At 36.8% G+C, this 26,350-nt stretch overlaps 1 protein-coding gene across 1 annotated transcript in view; it reads right to left on the bottom strand.

Moving 5' to 3' along the window:
* Positions 1-26,350, bottom strand: part of PPP1R1C (protein phosphatase 1 regulatory inhibitor subunit 1C) — a 106,215-nt gene that overhangs the window by 38,055 nt on the left and 41,810 nt on the right. Inside the window, exons 3-4 of the mRNA XM_064484959.1 lie at positions 10,977-11,014; positions 8,728-8,788 (exon numbers count right to left, since the gene is read on the bottom strand). Coding sequence (XP_064341029.1) covers positions 8,728-8,788; positions 10,977-11,014 — 99 coding nt within the window. The remainder of the gene's footprint in view (positions 1-8,727; positions 8,789-10,976; positions 11,015-26,350) is intronic.

Raw genomic sequence — 26,350 nt, 5'->3', positions numbered from 1 at the left:
TACTTGTGTGTCGCTTCCTCTAGCCTGGCCTCTCGGGGGGTGTGGACTTTGCCTTTCATGTCTGCAGCCACACCACTTTAAGGCAGTACTTGATACACAGTGGAGGCTCGTATGTGATTTGTGGCAGTACATTATTAGTGCTTATGCAACTGAATTATACCATTTGTAGACTTGGGAGAGACCTAGAAGCACTGGGGATTGATTTATCTGTTCCAACCAAATGCAAAAGTTCATCTCTTTCCCTTCTAATAAGATAGGAAGTGATTTTAATGGTTGTGTTATTTAAACAGAGGGGTGTAAATTAAAAGGCTTAACTTTAAAATGAATAAATATGTACAGACACATAAACGGGTCAGTATTGACAAAGAGTGGTCTCCTTTTCAAAGTTTAAGTAGCACCACATGAGATAAAGTTTCTTATCCCAAATTTCTAATTTGCAGTTTAATTCATCTCAAGGTCCTTTCAATCTTTCAACCTAATAATTTGTGACAATTCTATAAAATATTAAGTCTACTTATACTGGCTGGCATTTTCCTCTTGCTTCACTCTCCCTCAATGTTGATCTCAGAAAAACAGACATCTTAAGGACTTTTAAAAAAGATATGTTCTCAGATCACTTATTCAATCTGACCCCACCTTCTGAATTCAGAGATACAAGGAAAGAGGAACACAAAACTTAGTGAAAGAAATTGAAGAGAAGTGAAGGAAGTGGATCTGGTAATAGAAGCATGCTTGGTTCAAAAAAAAAGCAAGACTCATACATGTTTAGAATGTTCCTTGTTATCTAGAAATCTTGTTAAAATGTTTCTTGGGTTGCATAAATAAGCCCCACCCTACACAGTAAATACCCCGAGTCAGCACAAACAAAAAAGCCAAGATTTAGAAAGGCAGATGTGATGACTACCTGGAGAACAACCACAGAGGGACAGAAAGTTAAAAAAATAAAAGGAAAACCATTCAGTGCAGCCCTCCTGATGAGAAGCTGAAAAATGTGGCTACCTCCTCTCCCTGACTCCAATGTGCAGGGGGTGATGCCGACAGGAGATTACGCCTGGTCTATTCCTTTTGAGTATTTTTGTAGTCACAATTGGAAGAGTTTTGAAATTTAGGAAGGGTGAATTGATCATGGTTCGATGTAATCATTGTTAGTCTACCTACGCTGCCTCCATGGGCTGAATTTGTCTGGTGTGATTTCCTGCTCCCCCCTCTGGCTAGAAATATTTATGGTATAATCTTCTTTAGCACCCTCAAATTCACCACTAACCATCGCTTTGGTCTTAAGCTTTCTTGAAATGCATGATTTATTAAGTTAAATATCAATACCGCTGAGGGGGCTATTAGCTGTGAAGTGAGGGACACGGTCTGAGGGGAGGAGCCAGGAGAAATGAGGCAAAGCAGGATTTTGTTAAGAAGGAAATGAAAGGAGATAAATGCCACAATCTACCTGGACCAGTGCAAATAAAAGTGGAGTGAATGTGGCAAGGCTTGGTTGTCCACATGCTATTGGGATCAGGCACCTCCATCCTGGCTTTTCACTTCCTGGGGGATGAGTGCAGAGCTCTGGCAGGTGCTTCATTCCTCTCCTCTGGAGGACCTTCCATCCCTCCTCCTCTCCCCTGGGGCTTCACGCCTTCACTCTGAGGGCTCAGGGGAAACCAGGAGGCTTGTACCCGGCTCTTACTACAGGGCTCAAATAATTATGCAAAATAGATCTGACATATTGAGTGCCTTTTCTAAGCATGCTCCAACTGCAGTGGGCATCACCTCCATTTTACTGGGGACAGAAGAGAGCCGGATCAGAAATCACTGACTTGCTGATGCTGAACAGTTAGTAAGTGGTGTCACTGAGGTTTGAACACCGATTGCTTGTCCCACAAAGTGCATGTCCTTTCATGTTGGGTCCCATTAAATTATGATGATCAAGCTTGCCTGATTTGAAGATTACCCTTCAGTTAACATTACATGGTGCATCTTGGCCACTGTCATCTACCCTCCTCCAAAATCTGCTTTAGCCTTTTTTATGGGGCCAGTTTGATTTACTCCCTCCTGGGTTATTTCCATATTTGGATGTATTGCTTTATTATGAAAAGAAGCTAAATTGAGAAAAAGTATCAAGGTCACAACCATCCTTGGAGAAGAAAAAATGTAGGAGTTCGAATGCTGTAAGCATTCAAAGACAACCTATTGGACATATCGGAAGAACAGTCTGTAGACACTGAAGTCACTTAAATTTTTTTAAAGAAATTGTAAAGAGTAAGAGGAAGAAGGTGGTTTTCAGAAGTCCATGAAGGATCTGACTTGCTGTGCATTGAGAATGGCAACGTGACACTAACAGGCCTGCTATGCAAAGCTGATTTTCAGTCAGCTCTGTTTCAGGTTCAGATTTCCTTTTAAATCAATAGCCCTTGCTTTGCTGTCTTCAGCTGAAGGCATTTGCCTTCCAGTAAAACATACACGTACAAAATGGGGGTGGAAATGAGTCAGTCATTTCCTGCCCCAAGATTCAAACCTACATTGCTTTTCTGAAAACATGATTCAAGCCATCCAACAATAATTTAATTGGCTGTTCTGTAAATTACAGGGCTGCCCATCATAGAAACACCAGAGAAGTCACATGAGTATTCAGTAGTCAGCTATCATTTCTCTGATAATCTTCAGAACTTTCTACTTACATAATTACAGAGCACTGTCTCACACAGGGTAGCGGAGAAGTAAGTCTGTTTTCTGTGCAAACTTCAACTTGTCATTTTTATGCATAATATACCTTATAAATTTATGACTCATCTATACAGATGAAAACATGTGGTCAGCACACCATATCTGAAATACAACAGTGTATCTAATGAGAGTGTTCATAATATCCCCTGGTTTTAAGGGATAGAATCCTGACGTAAAAAGTCTATTTGATAACTGGTTGAATGGTGGTCTTCGGGGGGATCAGTGTCAACTAGAGGGAGATATGTGTGCTGCAGGGTTCCTCTCTGCCCTGTTCTGTTTGATATGTTTATTACAGATATGGATAAAAATACCAGAGATAAGGTTATCTAATCTGTGTGTGACACACAATTGAGATAATAGAGAATAGAACAGATGATGGACTCATGATAGGAAATATGCCATGTCCATGTGACAGCCTGACTCTTACAAGAGAGAACTCAATTGGGATGACAGCACTGTCTTGTTTTTTGGTTACAAAAAGATGTAATTTTAAAATGAGGAATGCATTGTAAATAATGTGGCTTAAAAGCAAGACATGGAAGTCTTGAAAGTTCTGAATTTATGGTAAGCTCACTATTTGTCACCAATGTATACAGCTGCCAGAAAAAGCTGATAAAACTTGGGGTTGCCTTAATAGAATTAAGTTATCTGGGATGAAGACAGTAACAGGCATAACTGAAGTTTCTACTGTGTCCTGGTTGGACCACACCTTAAATATAAGTTGATTTTGAGTGATGCACTTCTAAAATGATAGAGGCAACATGAAGCCTATTAGGAGATCAAGAATGAATGTGAAAGGACGGCCATAAATGACATTGTAATGTTTTAACCTGGAAAGAGTGAGATTAGGGGTGAGGCAAGGACCTGAAGCTGTCTTGAGATGCTCAGATAATTGTCATTTTAAAATTTATCACAAATAGCAACAAGGTATAGAACAAGTATCCAGAGATACAAAATTCAATAAAGAAAAGATCTTTCTAACAGAGCAGAGAGAAGGTAATACCCTAAGGAAATTATTCATTCCCTAACACTGCTGTTGGGTCCATTTTTAAAAATTATTTAAAAGTTTATGTATAACCACTGCTTATGTCTCAAGGATGATGTTAAGCCCTGCAGATCAGGTAGTGAACAAAAGAGACACTGTCACTCCTGCAGTATTGATCACTTCTGGTCTAGTTGGAGAGACAGACACTAAATAATTGAACATTGTGACTTCTCGCAATGAAAGAACTACAGAAAATGTATAACTATCAGTAGAGAGTTAATAGCTATAGGTAATTTAGAATGGAGGGTTAGAGAAAGCTCCTTTCAGGATCTGACCTTTAAGAACAGGGCTTGAACAGTAAGGAGGATGTAGCCAAATGAAGAATGAGGACAAGGAGGCAAGCGGGAACAGCCTAGATGAAGAAGGTATGCAAGCTCTTTCAGGAAGGAGCTTGGTGCATTTAGAAGCTGGCAGAATTCCAGTGTGTCCAGGACCTCGTGGGTGAGGGGACAAGAGGCGGATTGGAGCCATAGGGCAGTACACTTTCTAAATTTTGCTCTGGAATAGGAATTTGATCTAAGGGCAATGAGGAGCTCTTGAAGAGTTTTAACCAAGGAATTGGCATGATCACTTCTGGGTTTTAAAAAGTTCACTTTGGCCACAGTATAAAAAACAGATGGAAGTAGGAGAGGAGGAGAGAGACTGGATGGAGCGTAACCAATTACATCCTGGCAGAGATGATTGTGACTTGAATTATGGAGGTGGCATTGGAGATAGAAGAGGGGAAGATGGGAGGGATAGTAGTGGGGTGCAATCCACAAGACCTGGTGCTCTACTAACAGAGAGTGAAGGAGAGGGAGAAGGTCACTGGAGATGCCCAGAACTTAGGAACAAGCTCCCAGGCAGAGGAAAGGTTCACTTGCTGAGAAAGACAACAGTGCAGGACAGATTACTTTGGTATGGAGATCAAAAGGCCAGTCCTGAACATGCTAATTTTAATCGCATGATCTTTGATCTCTGTGAGATAGTGACCTATGACATAAGAAAAACATGTTCAATAGCTGATTGGATATCTGGAGTCTGGTCAGTCTTTAGACTTGCTACAGCAGAATCATCTGGAATTTTTAATTATCTGGCTACAACCCAGGTTTAAAATATTAGAATCCTCAAGAAAACATAGCCAATTTAATACCCTGAGGTTAAATGCAATAGAAAAAAGGGAAGTGATGTCTGATGCATCAGTAGATAGTTGCACTAGTTAACCTTTAAGCTCCTTGACAACGTTGAGTGACTATGATGTTATGACTAGAAAGATGACGAGACCAGGAACTAAATCTGTTACTACTTTCTAAGAGTAAATGTGCTGGACAAGCCATGAAACATCTCTAAAGAAAGACAGCTATTTCCAGACTTCTATTTACATTGCCAAGTTTATGTCATACCATGCTGTCACCTTGGCCAGGAACTAATTGACAGAGGAACCAGACCTAGTCAGAGGCAATCATCTATTGGTTCCAGTGGTCCCTGAGATGACCTTTCTTAGGAATCCAGCCAAATTGATTGCATCATTCTGGATGGTCACTGATTTTCCAAATCAGATCTTCTCTTTAATTAGAGGGGAGGGGAGTGGAAAAAGTAACACTAGAAAAACATATAGATAAGTAGGAACATAAGAATTAAGGGACAATTGAGCAGAGGGAGAAGCACAGAGAAACAGAAGCAGAGTCACAAGTATGACAATTAGTAGAAAAAGGTTTAAGAAACATCTTCTTCCAAGCAGATGACAGTGTGGCTGGATTCCCCAGTTCATTACAGTTCATTTATTCAACAAGTATTTCTTGAGCACCTATTGTGTGTATCTTTTTTAGGTGGAAGGAATACCAAATGAATAAAACTGTTGTCTTGGACACCTCACTCTAGGTACATAATGATGAATGCTATGGAAAAAAATAAGGCAGTGTTGTAAGGACATTGATAGGGATGGTAGGAGAGCAATTATCAGGAAAGGAAGACCTCTCTGAGGAGGGAACATCAGCTGAGCCAACGGTGAGGCCACTGGGTACAGAGCATTCCAAGCAGAGAAAATGGGAAGTGCAAATGCTCTGATATGGAAGTGTGATGGAGATGTTTGTGAACAGTGAAAAGGTCCATGACGTTGAACCCCAATGAACAAAGGCTGGAGCAAAAGGAGATGAGGTCAGAGAGGGAGGCCAGCGCAGCTCATTCAGGGACTTGTGAGCTGTAATTGGATTATTCATGTTATCCTGAATGCAACAGAAACTTTGTGAGGATTTTGATCAGGGGGATGGCATGATCCTGTTTGTAGGTTAGAGGAATTACTCTGGTTTGTGTGTGGAGACTAGACTGTGGAGGGTCAAGAGCAGAAGCAGGAGACCATTTCAGGAAGCTATTTCAGCTGCTCAGGCAAGAAAGAATGGTGGCTCACACAAGGTAGCTGCAGTGGAAAATACGGAAAGTGGTGAAGGGGTGCATCTTGAGGTTAGAGTTAACAAGAGTAGATGACGAGTGGGGTCAAGGAGAGCAGTCAAGGATTATGCAAAGATTTTTGTTCTCAACATCTGAACATAATTTATTGAGATGGGGAAAGCCCCCAAAAAGAGCCAATGAGTTTGGTTTTGGATATATTAAATATGAGAAGCCTCAATAAACGTCATTCATTCATTCAAGTGAAAAAAATCGGTAGCTAGTTAGAGACAGGGGCTGAAGTTCAAGAGCTGTGTGAGGGCTGCAGGTATGAGTTGGGAGGTCATCAGCACATCAGTCCTAACAGCGTACCTGGTAAAATGGCTCCCTCTGCTCTATTTCTTCCCTCCTCCCCACCCCTGCATCTTCATTTAAACCTTCATCACAAGAGGTAACCTGGACATGTCCCTGTTTCCTGAAATCTGGTGGAGCCACAAATACCATAGCAACTGAAAGAGGGAAAAATTAGTGACTGGAGAAGATAGGAGACCAGTGTGTCTAGGCATTAATTGGGGTGACACAGGTGAGATGCAGCATCTCTCTCCTGCCACTTTGGCCTCTGTATCCAGTAACTCCTCACAACCTATACGAGAGAAGCAGGAAGGAGTCTGGTTAGTTTTTTTGTTTTGTTTTGTTTATTTTGTTTCGTTTTGCTTACTAACCAGTTACTCATTGGTTCATTCATGAAACCCTAGTTGGCCATTTGGTCAAAGAGATTTCTTTTGGAACTATTAATCACATCCAGTGCTGCTTTGCTTCTCTTAACAAACTTTTTTACACTCAATAATTGCATGTTCCACTGCAATTGCATGTTCCAGAGCAATTGTATTATTGATTTTGCATTTCAATAACTTTTCCTTTCTAATTCATCTTTTTTATGATTGAAGCTTCACAATATACCGTATGTTACCACTGCTTAATTTTGTCCTGAAATATTTATTTCTAGCTCTAAAGGACAAGTATACTGAATAAAACATGTGGATTTAGTGGCCCTCTCTCTTTTATCAGCAGCAGGAGACTTTCCTCAGTATTTACTGGTTATAAATGAGGACCTAAGTGGTTTGTAATTGTACCCGAATAGCCTCATGAAAGAATTACTGGCTTTCTCAAGCCTTTAACTCATGACCAAAAATGATTATCATTGAATGACCATCTTTAAGGGCTCAACAGTAGTGAGGTTATGTGTAAAAAATGGTACAATTTGACTAACTTCCCTAAATGTTAGGATCCCACATTCTAATGATATTTGAGAGCTAAATATAATAAAAACCATGAACCCTTGGGGCCTTGATTTTAAGATTTTCCTTTAAAAATAATACTATTATTCTCTGAGGACATGAGAACAGTCTTACTTTATTTAGTTAAGCTAACCCAAAATAGAACAGAGGAAATCATTAAATGAGTGGACATACATCCTTCATTGGGGCCCATTCATGCCAAAATTGATGTGTCTTAAAAGTACACGATGACTTACAAAAGGGAAAGTATCTTCAAAACCATTACAATGATCTTGAGAGAGGGAGGCCTGATGGTCTCCATAATTACCCTGGAATGAACTACACTGCTGATGACTGCATTATTTACTGCTGTCTGATGAACAAGCAAACTTGGTATTTTATCGCTGCAGAGGAAGGAAGTTTAGAGAAAGTAGCTATTAATGTGTCCATTTATATCCCACCTCCCTGAAAAGGCCCCAGATCTAGAGAGAATACAGAGTGGAAAATTTCACTCCCAATTTAGACATCTCTCCAGTCTCCAGAGGAAGCTGCTCAGCTGGCCTCTCCTGTAGTTGAAACGGAGCTGGATGACTGCACAACGAGCCACTGGGCCAACAGCCTACATGCCAGACTGGAACATGAGATACTGGATTGCACACACTCTGCACCGTGTCAGGAACACTGTTGTGTGAGAAATAAAAGAAGCCTTCCCTAGAAGTGGTGTTGGTCAGAATTCTGATATACTTGGATGTTCTTTTAGCAGTGCTAATTTGGGGGAGGGTTAGGGGAATTCTGGGAAAATGCTGGACTCTGAGCTAGCATTCTTAGTTGTTGTTTCAACAGCTGTTACATGTACAGCTAATAGCTGTTTGATTGGGTTTCACAGAGATGCTCCTGACACAGGCCAGTGAAGCAACACTTTCTATTATATCTGCCTGAAATTCAAGATAGACTTTGCCTAAGCCAAGGGAAAAAAATGATAATCATCTGCCAACATGGGCAAGATTAATCAGGGATTCTGGAAAAAAAAAATCTCTTCAAGGAAAACATAAGAGAGAGGGTAAAAGAAAACTTTTGTCATTATTTTGGAAAATCTGAATTTCCAGATTGAGATTTTTGAGATATCTCTAACTGTCCCTTCTTCAACCACCAATTTCACTCTTGGTGAGGCATCAAATAACATCTCTTAACAGAAAGTCACGTTACCAAGTTGTAGCGCTGAATCTAGATGTAGCTTATAAGCAAGTACATGGCACTGGAGAACGAATGGGCTGCCCGCGAATTCAACACTCACAACATCCCAAAACAGTACCTGGACAGTACCTTTCATGGCGGGTGGTGTGTACACACTCTGCTTCCTTTGCTTAGGGGAGGCATTCTGTGACTGAATAAAGAGAAAGAAGTAAAAGTCTTATATTTGGGGAAAAAAAGAAGTACAATGTCATCAGCCCTTTGAGGGAAAGAAACACTGCCGTGTGCTTTCTGATTTCTCCCTGTCATGAAACAGACTCTAATCAATGAGAAATCATACACATGTTCACTGATATCACAGTCTTATTTGATATATGAAGCTATAGGGTCTATTTGATCATAAAACTTCATCCACTGCAGTTTTGAAATTATTCTTTTTACTTTCTCACCAGTAACAGTTTACTTTAAAAAGAAAGAGAGAAAGTGATAGGACTAATCCTTTCCATTTTAGAGAAAAGCATAAATGCCAGAACAAAATATACTCCCAAAGTTATGACCATGGTGTAATTATAGCTGTTCATAGGATTGTTAATGGTTCTGGAAGGCTAATGAGAGTCCTTGGGAAGTAAGACCAGTCTATAACCCTATGGAATTAAGATGTTCAATCTACTATTTCCATTTACTTGGAATTACAACGTTGAGATAATATTCTTTTATACGTTCAACAGATCTTTCCTAATAAAACTGTTATTTAACACTCTTCTGTGACAGCACATTGTAACAGGATTAATACATTGAGGAAGAAATGTTTTGCATTAAAATGATAAAAATTGAAACACAGGAACATTTTTCAGGGTCAAAACTACAAATAATAAGATGATCTCCCTCTCTCTTATCTCTGTCTCCCAAGGATGGATGGATGGATAGATAGACAGACAGGCAGGCAGATAGACATATAGATATGTATATATGCATAAAGCATTATTTATTATAATAAATTATATATGTGTGATTTACACCTCAATCAGATTATGTCAAAGACTCCTTTTTAATAGTATGCCTATTTACATTTCATTGTGGCAAAGGCAGGGGTTTTAGTGTTTGGAGCAATTATTTTTGATTTGAAAAGTTCAAGTATAGTTAGAAGATACTTTTTGAGGACTGTTATAGGTTTCCATGCATATCAGAAAGAACATAATAAGCAGAGTCTGAAAAAAACTAGAAACTGTTTCATCAAGTTGTAAATAGACCTTGAGGCATCTTTACTCACACATATTAAAGTTTAATTGCCTTCAAAGGTATCATCAAGATGATATTTAACTGATGCAAAAACAATCTATTAAAAAGTAAAAACCTCGGCCAAATAGTTACCAAGTTTGTATCAACCAAAGGAAATGGTACAAGCAGATTTCTCCGGAAGAGTGTTCTGGTACCAGCCCACTATGCACAAGTGCAGTCAGGGCAACTCCGAGTTAATGCAAATGTGTGGTTGGCTGATGCTGCTGTTGTACTTCTCCTGTATTCAGTCATGTCTGGTTGATTTTGAGAATCATTCACCTCCAGAATGTCTTCTGTATTTCCATACACAGATTCAAAGATCAAGTAGAAAATTAATTCTATAGAAAAATTTGTTTAGTAACAGTGGTAAAACTTATTAAGTAATAAAAACTATATTTATGTAAGAGTTTAGTTTTCAAAGCATTTCACATTTACAATCTCACTAAATTTTTAGAAAAATCTTGAGAGATACTTTCTGATATTTTGTTCTTTCTCCATCATCCACTGAGTGCTGCTGTATGCCTACTCGTGTGGCCGGGAACAGACGATTAAGTCTGCATGAGTCCTCTTCAATATTTGTTCCATTTCTGGATGCAAGTTTGCTCATCATCTTGTAGTCTATGTATCCTATATTATCAGCTCCCTGGCCTCCCCTGGCACCTGTTTTCAATCTGAACACCTACATGTGTATGTGTATGTGGACACTCTGGCCTCAGGGGTATGTGGTAGGCTTCACACAAGAAGACCCTTAAGAGCTGCCTGTCCCCCACCTTCTTGTTCCATGATTCCAACACTGGCTGTCCCTATTGGTCATAAACAACTAGTCACTAAATTGAAAGGATCACTATAATATCTTGCCTCTAGAATCAAGAGTTTATTTCAGAAGTTTCTTCAGGGACTGGTATTTCATAGGTAGAGAATCAAGGATAATAGAGGCAGAGATTAAATGACATCATTTTACTGTTTGTTCCATCAGGAAAAGCCAACTAAATAGTTTTTACAATGCAGTTATGTTAATAATCATATTTTATATGACAGCAAATCAAACTGGTTGTGTTTTTAATAGATTTTGATACATTTATACAAAATACAAGAAAACTTACTTCTGCTTGTGTGTTGGTCACCTTCTTGTCATCTATCTCTGCAAGAGAAGTAGGTATCATTTATTAGAAAGGCAATATTTTTCCCTACAATATGCATAATAACATTTTCAATAACACAGATCAAAGTGATTCAATAATTGCCTTATGCTTATGCAATATACATAGCTTAGTCTAGAGACTGAGATGCAAGCGAGAGGCAGAAAGCGGTGGTTTCTTTCTGAGATGACTCTCTCCCAAAGGTCAAAAGAGGCAGTAAAGAAAGCATCCCTCCTGAAACCCAAATGGCCCACCTTCCAGCAGTCTAGAAAGATGCCAGGGGAAGGACTCTTAGAGCAACGGCGAGCGTCATCAACCTCACAGTGCTAAGGCATAAACAATCTCCTCCTCTCATGGATTTTGCTGTAGCCTCTGTCAGTTTTCCTCAAGCTTGCCACCAAGCAGAACAAATCTGCTTTTCCACTCAGCCCAATCACTGACTCTAAGAGAGGCAGCACCCTCTCTACATGCACCTGGAAAGAATCAGTTACTTTGTCAGAAATATGTCCTATGACAGTTCTGGGGCAACTTCCACATAGTCCGTACAGAAAAGAGTTGTGAGGCAGGGGATAGAGGAGGAAGAGGGGCTCACGTCCTCCCCTTCCACAGATGGGGGAGGTACGCTGTGGGCTGGGCCTCTTCCCTTCCTCCTCACCTACTTTGCATGGTATTTGCCTCTTGTCTCCTAGACCTTTGCCCTTTCCTGTCTCTTAGGTTAGTCCCAAAGCTGAGAGACTGATGCCAAGGTTTAAAAACTGAACGAGGCATTCGTCAAAGAATATCTAAAAGCTAATGTAACTACAGGTTTGGTTTTTAACTCCACATTTTGTTCCCTATGTAATTTAAGAGACTAATGAATTTAAAGAATTATTAGTTTATGTTTTGGGGCACACAGTGTATAAGGATGTAATTTTGTGATATCTGTAACCAAAAGGGATGGGGAGAGAGCTGTAAAAAGCAGAGTCTTTGTATGTTATTGAAGTTAAACCAGTATAAATTCAAATTAAAATGTTATAACTCTAGGGTTTTGAATGTAATCTCCATAGTAACTGCAAAGAAAACAGCTGTAGAATGTACACATAGGGAAATGAGAAAGAAATTTAAACAATTCACTACAAGAAAATCAACGAAACACAATAGAAAACAGGAATGCAGGAAATGAGAAACAAAAAAGCTATGAGGCAAATAGAAAACAAATACCAAAACGAAGGAGGAAGTCTTTCCTTATTAATAACTATTTTAAATGTAAATAGATTTTAAATCTCCAAAAGGCTAAGATTAGCAAAATGGATAAGAATACAGGATCCAACTATGCTGTCTACCAGAGACTCTTTAGATCCAAGCTCAAGTCCCAGAAAGCCAATGGTTTAGCTCCAGTCCAATTCTGAAGGCCCCCAAGCCAGGCCTCTAGCTTGCAGATGACAGATTATGGGACTTCTCAGCTTCTGTATTCACATGAGTCAACCCCTCATAATAAGTCTCTTCCTATATATTCTATTGGCTTTGTTTCTCTGGAGAACCCTGAGTAATATGGGCATCAAAAACAAGGAAAGTCTGAGAAACTGTCACAGTCAGGAAGAGCCTAAGGAGACATAATAACTAAATGTAATGAAGTATCCTGGATGAGACCCTAGAACCAAAAAAGGGCATTGGGTAAGAACTAGGGAACTCTAAATAAATGATGAACTTCAGTTAATAATAATATATCAGTATCAATAATATATCAATAATAATATAGCAATCAATATCATATCAATTAATTGTAAAAATGTTATACTTTAATGACTAATGTAAAATGTTAATAATAGGGGAAACTCTTCAATTTTTTCATAAATCTAACACTCTTCTAAAAAAAACTACCAATAAAACCTTAAGCAAAAGGAAAAAAAGTACTAACCACGAACAAAAATTACACCATGAAAATATTTTTGTTATTCCTGGCAGGATTCTGTATGTGATATGAAGAACACTGGAGAGTCATTATTAGAAAGTAGATAGTGTAACTGAAAAGAAGTTCATGGAAAAAAATATAATTTAAAATATGTCACGTGGGGCCAGTTAAAGAGGGACAAAAAGGTAGGAATTAAGGATATGAAGAGAAGATTTTAAACTTCAATTAAAATTGTCAAAAGCTGATACAAGATATGTTAGTGGAAAAAGTGAGAAGTGAAACGATTTCCAAACAAGTCCAATGATAATGAGAGCTCTTTACTTTGATTTACTTATTGATTAGAGAAGAAACAAAGTATTAAAAAAAAAAAACAAAAAACAGTGGCAGCACCTTTTAAATTATACTCCCAGCTTGCTGCTTTTGGGTGTTTGTTCCTCCTACCCATAACGTTCCTTTCCTTAAACCAAATACCACAGTCCCTCATAGTTCTGTTCAAATGGCTCCTCCTCTGGGAAATCTTTCCCAATTCATGCCTCCCCTATTCCCAACTGAGAGTCATCTTCCTCCACCCAAAACTCACAGCACTTTATCTATGCCTGTATCATAGTATCCATCATTATATACCCTATCCTGTGGTCATCAAATTTCACATATTCTTTTATAGATGTCAGCCTCAGACAATAACTAAAACCATGGAAATACATGATTTACTCAGGATATTGACTGCTGAAGAGCCTGACCCATATCTAAAATGCTTTGTAAGGAGAGATATAATTTCTTAGAATAAAACCAAAAGATAGAGCCTTTTTATGAATTTAGGTAACAGGGTCACTTGAGTCTTTATTTTAGGCATTTATTTTGGAAATGTGAGGGAAAACATCAGTTTAAAGGAAACTGGAGTCCTTCCAGTAAAAAGTGTTGTAAGTTCATGCTTTGAAGACTCCTCTGCTCAAAAGCAATAGCAATGACAAATTAAATTTAAAAAGAGATGACTAAAATGATGCAGTCACAGTTCAAAATTAGTCAAACATCTCTACGAACCATAGATATAAGAACAGAAAAATACAATAAGCAGGTAAGAAACCATGGGCTTGAAAGACTTTAGATCCAGAAGGAGGCATAGACAGCTCAGAGTTCTTACCTCTGAGAGAAGACATTGACTTCATGTGAAGTTAAGGAACAAAAGCTAGCCTTGCTGACTGGAACCAGAAGCAGGGCTCTCTCACCTATGCTAAGAAAAGGCACCAATCTGTGTATCCAGGGAGACAGGAGAAAGTAGACAACTTGAGACAAGCCACCTTGGAGTCAGTGACTGTATCTGCTCTATTTCTAATTTCACCATGGAACAGGAGTCCTGAGGTCCAAATTAAGAATGAGTCCAGATTAAAAGTTTGTACTGTTGAATGGGGAAAGACTCAAGAACATTAACAAGGAAAGGTGAGCACAGAGTGGAGAAACTTTTCACTCATGATGAATTGAAAATTAAAATCTCAAAACAAGGGAAGAAAAGAATATTTAAGAATGACCGCCAATGATACAAATGAATGTATTTACAAAACAGAAAGACTCACAAAGAAAACAAACTTATGGTTACCAAAGGGGAAGATGGAGAGGGATAAATTAGGAATTTGAGATTAATAGGTACATACTACTATATATAAAATAGATAAACAACAAGGACCTACTGTGTAACGCAGGGAACTATGTTTAATATCTTGCAATAACCTATAATAGAAAAGAATCTGAAAAAAATGTATATTTACACACATATATACTTGAATCACTTTGCTGTATACCTGAAACATTGTAAATCAACTGTACTTCAAATAAAATAAACACTATATAAAAAAAAAAAGAATGATTGTTGGAAAAGCAATTGGAAGATGAATTCCCTTCAGATGAAAACTTCAAAGCAATCTAAAAATGTCTTTAAAACAAATATATTTAATACCCACAAAGAGAGAAAGAAGAAATTATATTCATTTTTTAAATTAAAAATTAGCTAAACTGAAACAAGAACAGATGGATATAAAAGAAAGAATTAGAAATACAAATTTTGTCACAGAATAAAAAACTCAGCAAAGGTAAAACTCTCTAGACTAGCAAGAAAACTTAAAAACCTTGGGCTTTATACATAAAATAAAAATAAGGAGACTCTAAAATGCAGAGGGAAGAAAGCAGACCAGCTAGGGACTTCAGACCTAAGGAACAGCACAAAAGCAAGTTCCCTAGGTTTCCATTTGACTCATGTCTTGCATTAGAGGCTGGAGAAGCTGGCAATCCAGAAAGCTAACAGTAACAGACAAAAAAAAAAGAAGCTCCCAAAAAGCCTACTTTTTCTAACCAAAGAACCAGGAAAGGGACACCCACTTTCTAAAAGACTGAAAACTTTTAGACATTAACTGCTCTTCTTCCCATCTATGTGAGAAAACCAAAAGAGAAGGTGGCATTTTCACAACCACCTAGTTGTACTGAGGCAGCCTGAGAGAAACAACATCTTACAATAGGGAAAAGCAACTTGATAACAGTACTTTTCAGTCAGAAACCATGAAATCCAGAAGAAAGTGGCACATTTTTTTAAGTAGTGAACAGAACTGTCAACTCTGATTCCATAATCAGTGAAGCTAGGCTTTAAGAGTCAAAGTGAAACAAAGACAACCTCAGATGAAGGGAAACTATGAGAATTTGTCACCAGTAAACCTATCCTAAAAGGAAGGCTTAAGGTATTTCTTTAATCAAAAGGGAAGTGATTTAAAAAGGAATCTTGGAACATCAGGTCAGAAGAATGATGGAAAGAGAAAAAATATTGGTAAATAACAGACTACTTCTTCTCTTGAATTTTCTACATTCTGTCTGACAGTTGATACAAAAATTTTAACATTGCATGGTATTGTCCTCAGTGTATGTAGAGTAATACTTAAGAAAATCACATTGTGAATGAGAGAAAGTAGGGACTTAAAGAGAAATAAGGTTTCTATACTTCACTCAAACTGATAAAATGTTGGCACTAGGAGACTGTGATAAATCAAATCATGTATATGTAGTAGAGCAATCACTAAGAAATTTGTACAGATATACACAAAAATAGTATAGATAAATCAAAATAGAATTATAAAAAATGTTCACATGAACTGCAGGATGATAGAAACAAGAAAACAGAAACAAAAAAAGAGAGATCAGAAAACAAAAACCAAGCCCTAACTTATGAATAATTACATTACATGTAAGTGACCTGTATCCGCTGATTAAAAGACAGAGATCAGCATGGTGGATAAAAAATTAAAAATGACCTAATTATACACAAGAGCAATATGTGGAGTGAAAAAAATTAATCTCAAAAAGTCACATGTTGTATGATTCAGTTTATATAATACTCTTAAATGACAAAATTATAGAGATGGAGAACAGATTAGTGGTTGCCAGGGACTGGGGATTATGGGAGAGAGAGCTGTGAGCATAAGGCAGTAGCAAGAAGAAGATCTTTATGGTCATGGAATCAGTCTGTTTCTTGATTGCAGAGGTGGGAATCCATGCAAGATAAAGTGGTGTAGAACTATAAACATAGGCTGTACTAATACCAATTTAGTGATTTTATTATTGTACTATAGTTAGATAAGATGTCCATGGGTGGAAACTGAGTAAAGGGAAACCTGTATTGCATGATTCCAAAATAACTTCTATTCTTCCCTATTCTGATTTTTTGGAAAGTATCAAAAAAGGGAAACATTACATTTTATTCAGGATTCAAACATACGACTTTTTTTTTTTTTCCATTTCACTCATTTGGGAGCTGTTCTCATTAGTTGACAGAAACTTTGTCTATTTTAGTCATCTGTCAACAAATTATAATCATATATGTTTGTTACATTATCATGTACTCATTTCATGTTATGGAAAATACTAGAACACATTTTTTAAAAAAACTTTGTATTTTGTGATTTTAGTTAATTTCACACCAAAAGACCAAACAGAAATACTATTCCCAAAATGCAGTGATCAATTTCTTTTCTCAGTTTGCAGAATGGTAGGTTGAAGCAGCAAAATGACTCCTTGCTTGTTGCTGCAATGATATCACATTTGTCTGTTGATGTGAGGGGAGTGTCAGAGGACAAAGCAGTGTGGCCAATCATAAACCAGTTCGGTAGAGTTCACTACAGTAGGATTGACTTTCACCAAACTCCCATCATTGTGTGTGATGGCAAATCACACATAAGAAACCAGCTTGATTATTTCATGTATCAAGGCATTCCTTTGACATTATCCAAACATTGCTATTAGCTGATAGGGTTAGAGCCAAGTATGTCTGGTCCAACAAGAGGAAGGAAATTGAGATTTCCCAGTTTTTTCTTTTCTTTCCGTGACAGAGACTGTAGGTTTGTTTTCATTGATACTTGTTTTATCTGACCACTTTGGCATGGATCCAAGACTCTGGCCACCTAAAACACATGCAAAATGCTATAATAAATATCATGTTTAATTGTTTTTGTGGTCAGTGGCACTCATTTGAATCAACTTGTCCACTCTATCATTTAAATGCTGTGTGATAAACAGTTTACATAACTTTTCTTCCTTGTAGCAATTGCCATAAAAAGAAAAAAATCAAAACTGTGATTTAATCACCACCATAGGAAGTTTAGGAATGAAGACTGGAATAGCCTCTTCTAAATGCCTCTTTGCCATCCATATTAAGGTCTCTGTTGGATTGTCTCTATAGAAATACTTGAGACAGTTCCCCACTTCCTTCAAGCTCTAACTAGTACATATTAAAGCCTACTTAAGAAAATAGTGAGAAAGCCAAGTGAAAGAAATTTTAAACTCTAGGAAATTTTTGTGTGTGGAACACCTATATTCTAGTTAACCAACATGCTAAGCTACTACTAAGCTCTTGGCTCATTTTTATATGGCACATTGACTCCTGATGCTACAATTAACAAAAACCTGAATGAAAACGGACTCAAGGCTTCTTAATTTCCTGCCAAATAGGTTTTTTACTGTGTGTGTAATTAAGCATTTAATCCACTGACTTCTATAATTTTAATGTTATTAATAACTGAAAAAGGTATTGTGTCCATCCAATATTAAGCAATCTAAGACAGTGCCTCTGCAGAGAGATCCTTTTCTCAAGGCATGGATTGCAAGACAAATGCTGGAAAAATAGATCAGATTAATTTCCTGAATTACCTTGGACTATTAAAAATAAAGCTAAAATTTTAATTTATATTGCTAAAATTTTTGTTGGAGTTCCATTTGATACCTTTTATATCAAATTTATCATTAAAAATCATCCATCTATAATTGATGTTTTGTAATCTTTTAAAAATATCAGAAAATATACAGTGTGAATTATTGTGTTGTCACATTTTTAAGTAGTTTTATAAACTATCAACCATCTATCTCCACTAAACCTAAAACACCTCATAGATGCCCTTATATTAAAAATCAAATGGTTTAAATATATTCCAAGTGGGAATAAATATAAAGAGATCATTATTTAGCTAGCAACATTCACTCCTATATGCTAGACAAAGTTTTGATTAAAAAAATATTTTCTAAGTGCTTCCTAAGGCAGTGAGATTCATCTGATATAGCTGTAAGAATTCCACATACTTTCACACCAAAATTTGAATTGGAGAAAAGAGGCCATGTAAGTTTATGAGGCATGGTGACAAAATAATAATTAATTGACTGACTTTTTTAATGCCCATCAATGGAAATATTGCAACTGTTGTTGTGATACTTAGTTATCAAGAAAACCCAGGACTAACCCTTATGACTATTTCCATTTTCCCTTATGTAGCTCTGCACTGAAAAAGTCCCTTGTCAAACCACAAAATTCCAGTTGCCACAGTTAGTATTACTAGAGGTTGATTCTTCACCTCTTCACCTCCCTTAATCTACTAGCAAGAAAGTAAGCACTACAAGATCACAGCCTTTACACACCAGGCAGCATTTAAATTACTCTTCCTTCAGGAGACACTGTTAACACATTTTGCACAAAAAACATTAATTATGTTGCAGAGTAAGTCTCAGTCATGTGCATATCCTTTCCCATTTCTTTTTCTATCCTGTTGAGCTAGTACTTGAAACAAATGCTACATCTTTCTGTCAATTTCCTCAGTAAAATGTGCAGTACTCAGGCAAGTGTAGCTTTCTTTTCACAACTAACCTGTGTGTTTTGCTGGCTTATGAAAGGCTCAGCTATGGTTTTGTTTTTGTTTAAAAGCAGAACGTACTCCCTTCTCTGTGGGAAGCTTCTCTGAAACATTCAGAGAGAATGTTTTTGATTTCCTTCTTTTGAAAGTTAGTCAAGAGAAAATGTTAAGATTACTGTAGTCCAATTTGGTTTAAATTGCAGTCAAATGTGTTCTGGGACTCATATTCTAGGAAAGGAATGTAAAGCCAAATTGATAAATGAAGTAGAAAAAAATTTTCAACATTCAAATTCTTTTCTTTTAAATCTTCTCTCAGCTTTGCAGTTGTTTTTCACTCTGCTTTGTTGTAAAACATATGTATATATATACTGGTTTATGGATGACAGATGGCCAGATATGACTAAGTGCCATACTAGTATTTATTTTGGCAAAGGTCTGGAAAGAATAAAGTAATTTAAGATGACCATGGGATTAATGTGTGCCCGAGTATGACACTAGGAACAGAGAACCGGGCAAGGATGGAACCTGAGCAGGCAGTCCCAATGCTGTTAGGAGTTAACACAAGTAGGAGCACAGGATTGCAGAGTCAGTAGTGGGTGGTAAGGGCAGCAATTTTGTATCCAAAAGACCGAACTGAAACAACGTTCAGCAGATGGAATGGGATTCTGAGAGGCAATTCAATCCTAAAGACCAGAGTTAGGATTTCAAGGTACAGTACAGACTGGCAGAGTCATATGAGTAGGTGGTGAAGATCAGCTTTCATGAAACCAAGCATTAAGACCAGGCACACAGCCACAGAGAGCCTGGGCTGTGAGAAACCAGTTACCAAAAGACTGACTGGGTAGAAATTACATGGGATAGTCACAGATCTAGGAAAGAAAACAGGGGAAAAGAAAAATTGCTTTAATATTAAATGTGAGGTTTTGCTTGGGGTAGTATGAACCAATTCAGGGCAAGCCAATGAGATCACTTACCAGAACTAGAAAAGCAAGATAAATTACAGAAGGCACCGAGCCTTGCAGAAGCAAAGAGAACTGCAGAGATCAGAGATGTTTCAGAGTGAGAAGCTGACAAGTCATATTTGGTCCATGGCAAAGTGACAGAAAATCCAGAGGAGATTTTGGCAACTATGTGGGAACAGAGTAACAAAACTGAAGATTTGAGGCGCTTCAAACACACAACTTGTCCTCCCGTTAAAACAGAGAAATTTTGAAGCTATATAGCGTAGATGAAATAAGTCATTCAAAAACCTCTTCAATGCAGAACATAAATTCCAAAAAGACTTGCAGACTCTCTATTGAAAGGACTAGAAACAACACAAAATACAGGTAAACTGAGTCATACCAAAACTAAAATCTGGCCTCACCCCAGCATGGTTTATGATTGGATTAGATTGAGTGATCAGTCCTCTAGTCTATCTGCCTAGCAGAGGGAAAGCTAAACTCTTTGAACACTTTAAAAAATATTTTTAAACATTTTGGAGTCCCTAAAGTTTCTTAAACACCAACGTCCAGTATTCAATAAAAATTACTACATACATGAAGACAGGACAACTAACCAAGAGAAAATAAGAAAAATAGAAGCCAACTCACAGGTGATTCAGATAAAGTTAGCATTCAAATACTGATTCGTATGTTCAGTTAAAAATAGAGGGAAGCAAAATAGATTTAAAGATAAATACTTTTAACAGAAAAATAGAATCCATGAAAAGAAACAACTTCATGAATTTCAACAGACAAGCTCTCAATTTTTTTCCCCACTCTCTGTTATTTGAGTCCTTATACAATCTTTTCCCCTTGAGTGTGGGCTGGACCTAGAGACTCGCTTCTTTTTTTTTAAATTGAAGTATAGTTGATTTACAACATTGTGTTAATTTCTGGTGTACAGCATAGTGATTAAGTTTTATATATATATATATATATTCAGTTTTATATATATTTCTTTTCATATTCTTTTTCATTATAGGTTATTACAAGACACTGAATATAGTTCCCTGTGCTATGCAGTAGGACTTTGTTGTTTATTTATTTTGTATATAGTAGTTCGTATCTGCAAATCCCAAACTGCTAATTTACCCCTCACCCCCTCTTTCTCCTTTGGTAACCATAAGTATGTTTTCTATATCTGTGAGTCTCTTTCTGTTTTATGAGTAAGTTCATCTTTGTCATTTTTTTTTTTTAGATTTCACATGAAAGTGATATCATATGATGTTTGTGACAAGATGTCAATTTAAAAATCCAATGGATTGTTTTAGATCTAGCAGAAGATGCAAATAAATTAATGAACTAGGAGACAGGTCAGTAGAATTATCCAAACTGAAGTACACAGAGAAAAATTTTTAAATGAATGGAAAAAAACAACAGAATAACCGACATTTGAGACAGAGTCAAAATGTGTAAAATAAGGGTAATTGGAGTCTCAAAAGTAGAAGAGGGAGAGAATGGAAAAGATAATGGCCAAGAATTTAAAAATGAAAAATAAAACAAAACAAAAAAACTACGACACTGATTCAAGAAGCTTAACAAACCCCAACAGAAATGGAGTGGGAGGAAGGGAAGGAGAAATAGCAAAGAAAAAGAAAAATTATGTGTAAGCATATGACAGCAAAACTTCTGAAGGCCAAAGACAAAAGAGAAAATCTTAAAAACAGCTAATGGGGAAAAAAGTCTTTAAAAAGCAATAATAAGATGAACTAAAACAACAAAACAGTAGACTACAGAAGATAACATTTAAAGTACTGTCAACCCAGAATTGTATATGCAGTGAAGTTATCCTCCCAAAATGAAGATGAGATATCAAATCATCCCTGCTCTAAGACACAGGGTTTTTGTTTTTTAAATATATGTCTTTTCTTTGGGTCAAAACTGAAGTAGTAAATCTCCTTGTCTAAACTCTAATTATAAAATACTGAAAATCTAAAATTTTTCTAATTTCCCTTTGAATGTAATTATGGCAATATGATTCCTGAAATATTTCTGAAAAGTAAGTGTTGTATCTTTATTTGCATAACACTGCTAAGAACACTCAGCACATCTTTCAGTTATATGCTCCACTCCTGTCTGATAAGTGGGCTTATCTACCTTGGCAGAAAACTGAGATACTACCCTAAGTATATTTATATTTATATCAGGTTTCTTTTCAATTTTTTATGGCACTACTTTGTGGGGAAAAGTTAATTTTGTTCCCCAGAGGAGAAGCGACTATAAAAGCAATTTATAGTCCTCTTCTGAGATGCTCTAGAGATTTCATCACAAGGACAGTGGTGCCACATTTAACATTCTCAGAAGGAATTTACCATCAGATCTCTGAAAACAGCAGTGAAATCTGAATTATCACATGTCAGCTGCTTCTCTATGCTTGTATCTAACATAGTTGGAGGTAGAATATCTTTTTCTCAGAGACCCTTGGATCACAGCTATTGACGAGAACATCCATAGTTGAACAATACAGGGAGGGGCAGAGTCAAGGATAAAAATTCCATAGAGGCTTTAGATTTTACTAGTTCAAGAACAACCACTGACCTACAAGCCTTCAGAACTGAATAAGAGTAAATCAAATACAAATGAGAGAAATTTCTATGCACAGCTCAGTTCTTCCTTTTGCATGTAAATTTGTCATTTTCCTGTGGTTTTAGCATTCTAGCATAGAATTAGCTGGTTTAAAGTGCCAGAGAAATCTCTCAGGTATTTCTTACATCCAGTAGGGGACTAGAATACTCATGGTTTCTTTTTAGCAGGGCTATGCAAAGTCTAAGACTGCTGGGGTAAAGCCTCTCTTTCTGACTTATTATCAAACTCTTCACTTTCCAAAATGAGCTCTATTCACAAGCCTTCTTGCCAAAAACCTGCTGGGCTCTGTTGGAGGCCTACAATTTGAGGCTGAGTTAAGCCACCAGGCAGTGGTTTCAGCTGTGTTTTCCTTTGAGTTGTTCGATTTAGTCAAAACTGAGGCCCAAATTAAAACCACCAGAGCAATGAACTTATATGCACTGGAGAGGGAATATGTATGACACGTGGGAAGAAGCAAACAGTAGGAGCAGTTTCACTCTGCTGTGCCCAGATTCACACAGCTGTATTTTCCTTTTGATATTATTTATAGCTTTCTACTCTTACTTGAGGAAAGTAGAGACATAACCTCATTACCAGATAGACTTTTGTCTCTCAGAGACCCCCACAAAAGGTTCATTTTAGGGGCAGCCAATAAGAACCAGATACAAAGTACTCTATATGCAAACAGTGAAGGAGATGTCAAGGAAAACACAAGATGGATCTCACTGGTTTATTAAGAAGGAACCCTCAACCAGTAACTGTCTTGTGATAGAAGTTAGAAATATTCCAAACTACCTTTATGCTTATATTTCATGATTTCTGCTGCCACTTCCAAACACAGTAAAAGAAGAACAGAAAATCAGATCGTTTAAAACCTCAAAAGTCTGCTTTTCATTAGTATTCTCAATTTTTATAAACTTGGTTTCTCTTATAAAACATCTTTTATCCTACCACAGAACTGGTTTATGTGAGTGCCAAAGAACTGTTGCATCATCTTATCAGTTGTAATTTTCAGTCTTTGGTAAAGTTTGCCTTCCTGTATGGAGTTTGGATTTCCCACATTTGCTCCAGGAAAATAAATTGATTCACTGAATGCATGGGTTTTCTATGGGGATGACATCCCTTTAAACAGCCACACTTATTCTAGTAATTCTAATTTTTTTAAACTCTATCTATTTTTCATAGAATTACCTAGGGAACTGACTATAAATCATACTTTTTACATCAGTTTTATAGGTTTATTTTAAAATAATTGTATGTTTCAGGTTATGAGGACAACAAATGAAGTAATTTAACAACCACTTATTATCTTCTCAACAGTGTGCTCTATGTCATTTTGACCTAATAAACCTAATTCCTTTGATAGTGTATAAATAATTTCAGTTTTAACCCATTTAAAACACTAAAATTTCACCATTCTATCACATAGGATACCACAAATTTATTCATAGCAGAGTCCCCAGATTAAGTCCCATAACGGCGTGCCTTATAGGTCAGAGGAGGGGAAATGATTGAGGTGAATACGAGAAAATTATTCAGAGATTAATCATTGGAATGGTGATGATAGGGAATTTTGAGAAAACCTACTTTAGAGATAGGTCTGAGAGGCACTGGTGTGAGGACAGAGTTAGCTGCTTACCAAAATTTGTGATACTGGTACTCCTTCCACTCCTTGGAACGCTTTCTCTTTTTTCACTGGCTTCTAACATTGACATGGACTTGTTAAGTCTGATTTGCAACTTGCATCAGTCAGTCAGAGTAAATGGAATAGTTTCCATTTCTAAAAAAGATAATGGAATGTAAAGGAAAACTTCTAAAATGTTTATATCTTGCCAATTTAATTACTTGATGTGATTGTTCAACCTGAAAATATGATCAGTGTGTTTCTAATTTGAATTGGCAGTTCATAATTTTTGAAGACCAATTTTGGGGGCTACAGTTCGTACATAAAAACTAGGAAGCAAAGCTATCTTTAAAACTTAGTTTAAGTGTATTCTTATGAAGCCAAATATAAGTAGACATTTGACTATTTGGGAGCTTCTGAACATTGATCAAACTGCTAAACTAAAGAATTTCTTGTGTAGGTCAGATTCCTATTTCTTAATCATGTTACTTGAGATCTTCATTGAAAAAAATTTTTTCAAACCCTTTTGCATTTTTGACTGTGTAGACATACCATTGTGAATTTCAAACTAATTTTATCTGAGTAACACTTATGACCAAGCTATTGTAAAAAATGGCATAAAGTGACAGTCTCCTTTTAACCAGAATTTCTTGTAACTAGAGGCCATATTCCCTTTTCTTAGCTGTAGATGAAAAGTATATTCCTAAAGGTCACAAGTTGTCTACACATTGAAAACATGTAAGTCCCTATAAACATGTGGTAATATTTTCATGCCTTAATCAACTGACGGTATCTCCCATCATCGAGGGTAAATATGTTTTTGTTAGTCATGGAAAGAAAGGTCAGTTGAACTGTATCTTTAAAAATCCTACCCCACTTTGCATAACTTTTTGTAGATTCAAAAAATACAGAAGTCAGCTTTTTTTAGACCATCTATAAACATTTACCTGACATCCTAAGTAATATTTCTCAAAACAATGATGCTTTATGTATTCAGCTTTAAAGAGTGAAAGATTAAATATCTCTGAAATTGAGTACTCTTTCCAACTCTTAGCATTTTATCTGTCCCAGAAATCTTAACCTTGATGCAGTTTCTCAATTTTCTTATCTCAAACGTAATTTACTTGAGGGTTTTACAGTGTGTTCTAAAAAGCCATTATTATTTATAGTTGGGATTTAGAAGAACTATTAAAGGACAAAGTACTGTAATTAGATTTAATGTGTTTAGCACCGAGTTCAGATAGGAAAACAGAAAAAAAAATTGTGCATGTGTACATAAACAGGGAAAATAGCTTTATATTTGTGTAAGACTTATTAAAACATTTTTCCTATGAATGATGATACAAGAGGAAAGTTAAATGGAAACACATACTTAAATGCAGTTTATAAGTTAGCACCTATCTCTGTTTCCTATGTAAGGCTGTCCCCGTGGATCTAAAATATGTCCCATATTTTGACAATGATTTGTTGCATTTATAGTCTGTGTTGGGAATCCTGCTAGGATCTGGGATTTAACCCTCCTAGAGAGTTTAAAATCTATTGAAAGAGACTGACAGGTAAAGAAACAACTTCAGTAAAGTGTGATAGGTAAGGGCTGAAATAGACAAAACAAAAGGTGTGGTAGGGGAAAAAAAATAAACAACAACAACAACTTAGCCCTGGCTAAGCCAGAAAGGCTTCCTGGAAGAAAGGACTTTAAGCTGACATGGTCTAGTAAAGGTAAGTGGGACAAGAAAGTTGATGGGACAAGGAAACTGGAAGGGGTAGGACTGGGGAGGAGAACAGATTTTAATCGGAAGAAACAGCTTGTGGAAATATCTCTGAGGTGAGAGAGAAGATGACTGTTTTTTAGAAATTAAAAAAAAAAAAACTCAAATATTTGGACAGTAGAATGCTAGGGGTGAATCCAGAGAGAAGAGGTTGAAGATTTAAGAAGTTGGATAATTTAGGCCTTTGTAACTACACTGAGAAGTTTTGACTTTATTCTAAAAGTGATGGGAAACCACTAAAGGGTTTCAAGCAGAAAGAGACATGACCAGCTGTCCCTTGTAGAAAGCTCATTCTGACAGGTCTGTGGAGAATGGGTTAGGGGAAGCCATCCTAAGTGGAGTCAGTTCGGTTAG

Source organism: Camelus dromedarius, chromosome 4 (genome assembly GCF_036321535.1).
Source record: "Camelus dromedarius isolate mCamDro1 chromosome 4, mCamDro1.pat, whole genome shotgun sequence".
In the NCBI taxonomy this organism is placed as follows: domain Eukaryota; kingdom Metazoa; phylum Chordata; class Mammalia; order Artiodactyla; family Camelidae; genus Camelus; species Camelus dromedarius.
The sequence above is the reverse complement of the archived record's forward strand: the minus strand, read 5'-3'. Positions and strand labels throughout refer to the sequence as shown.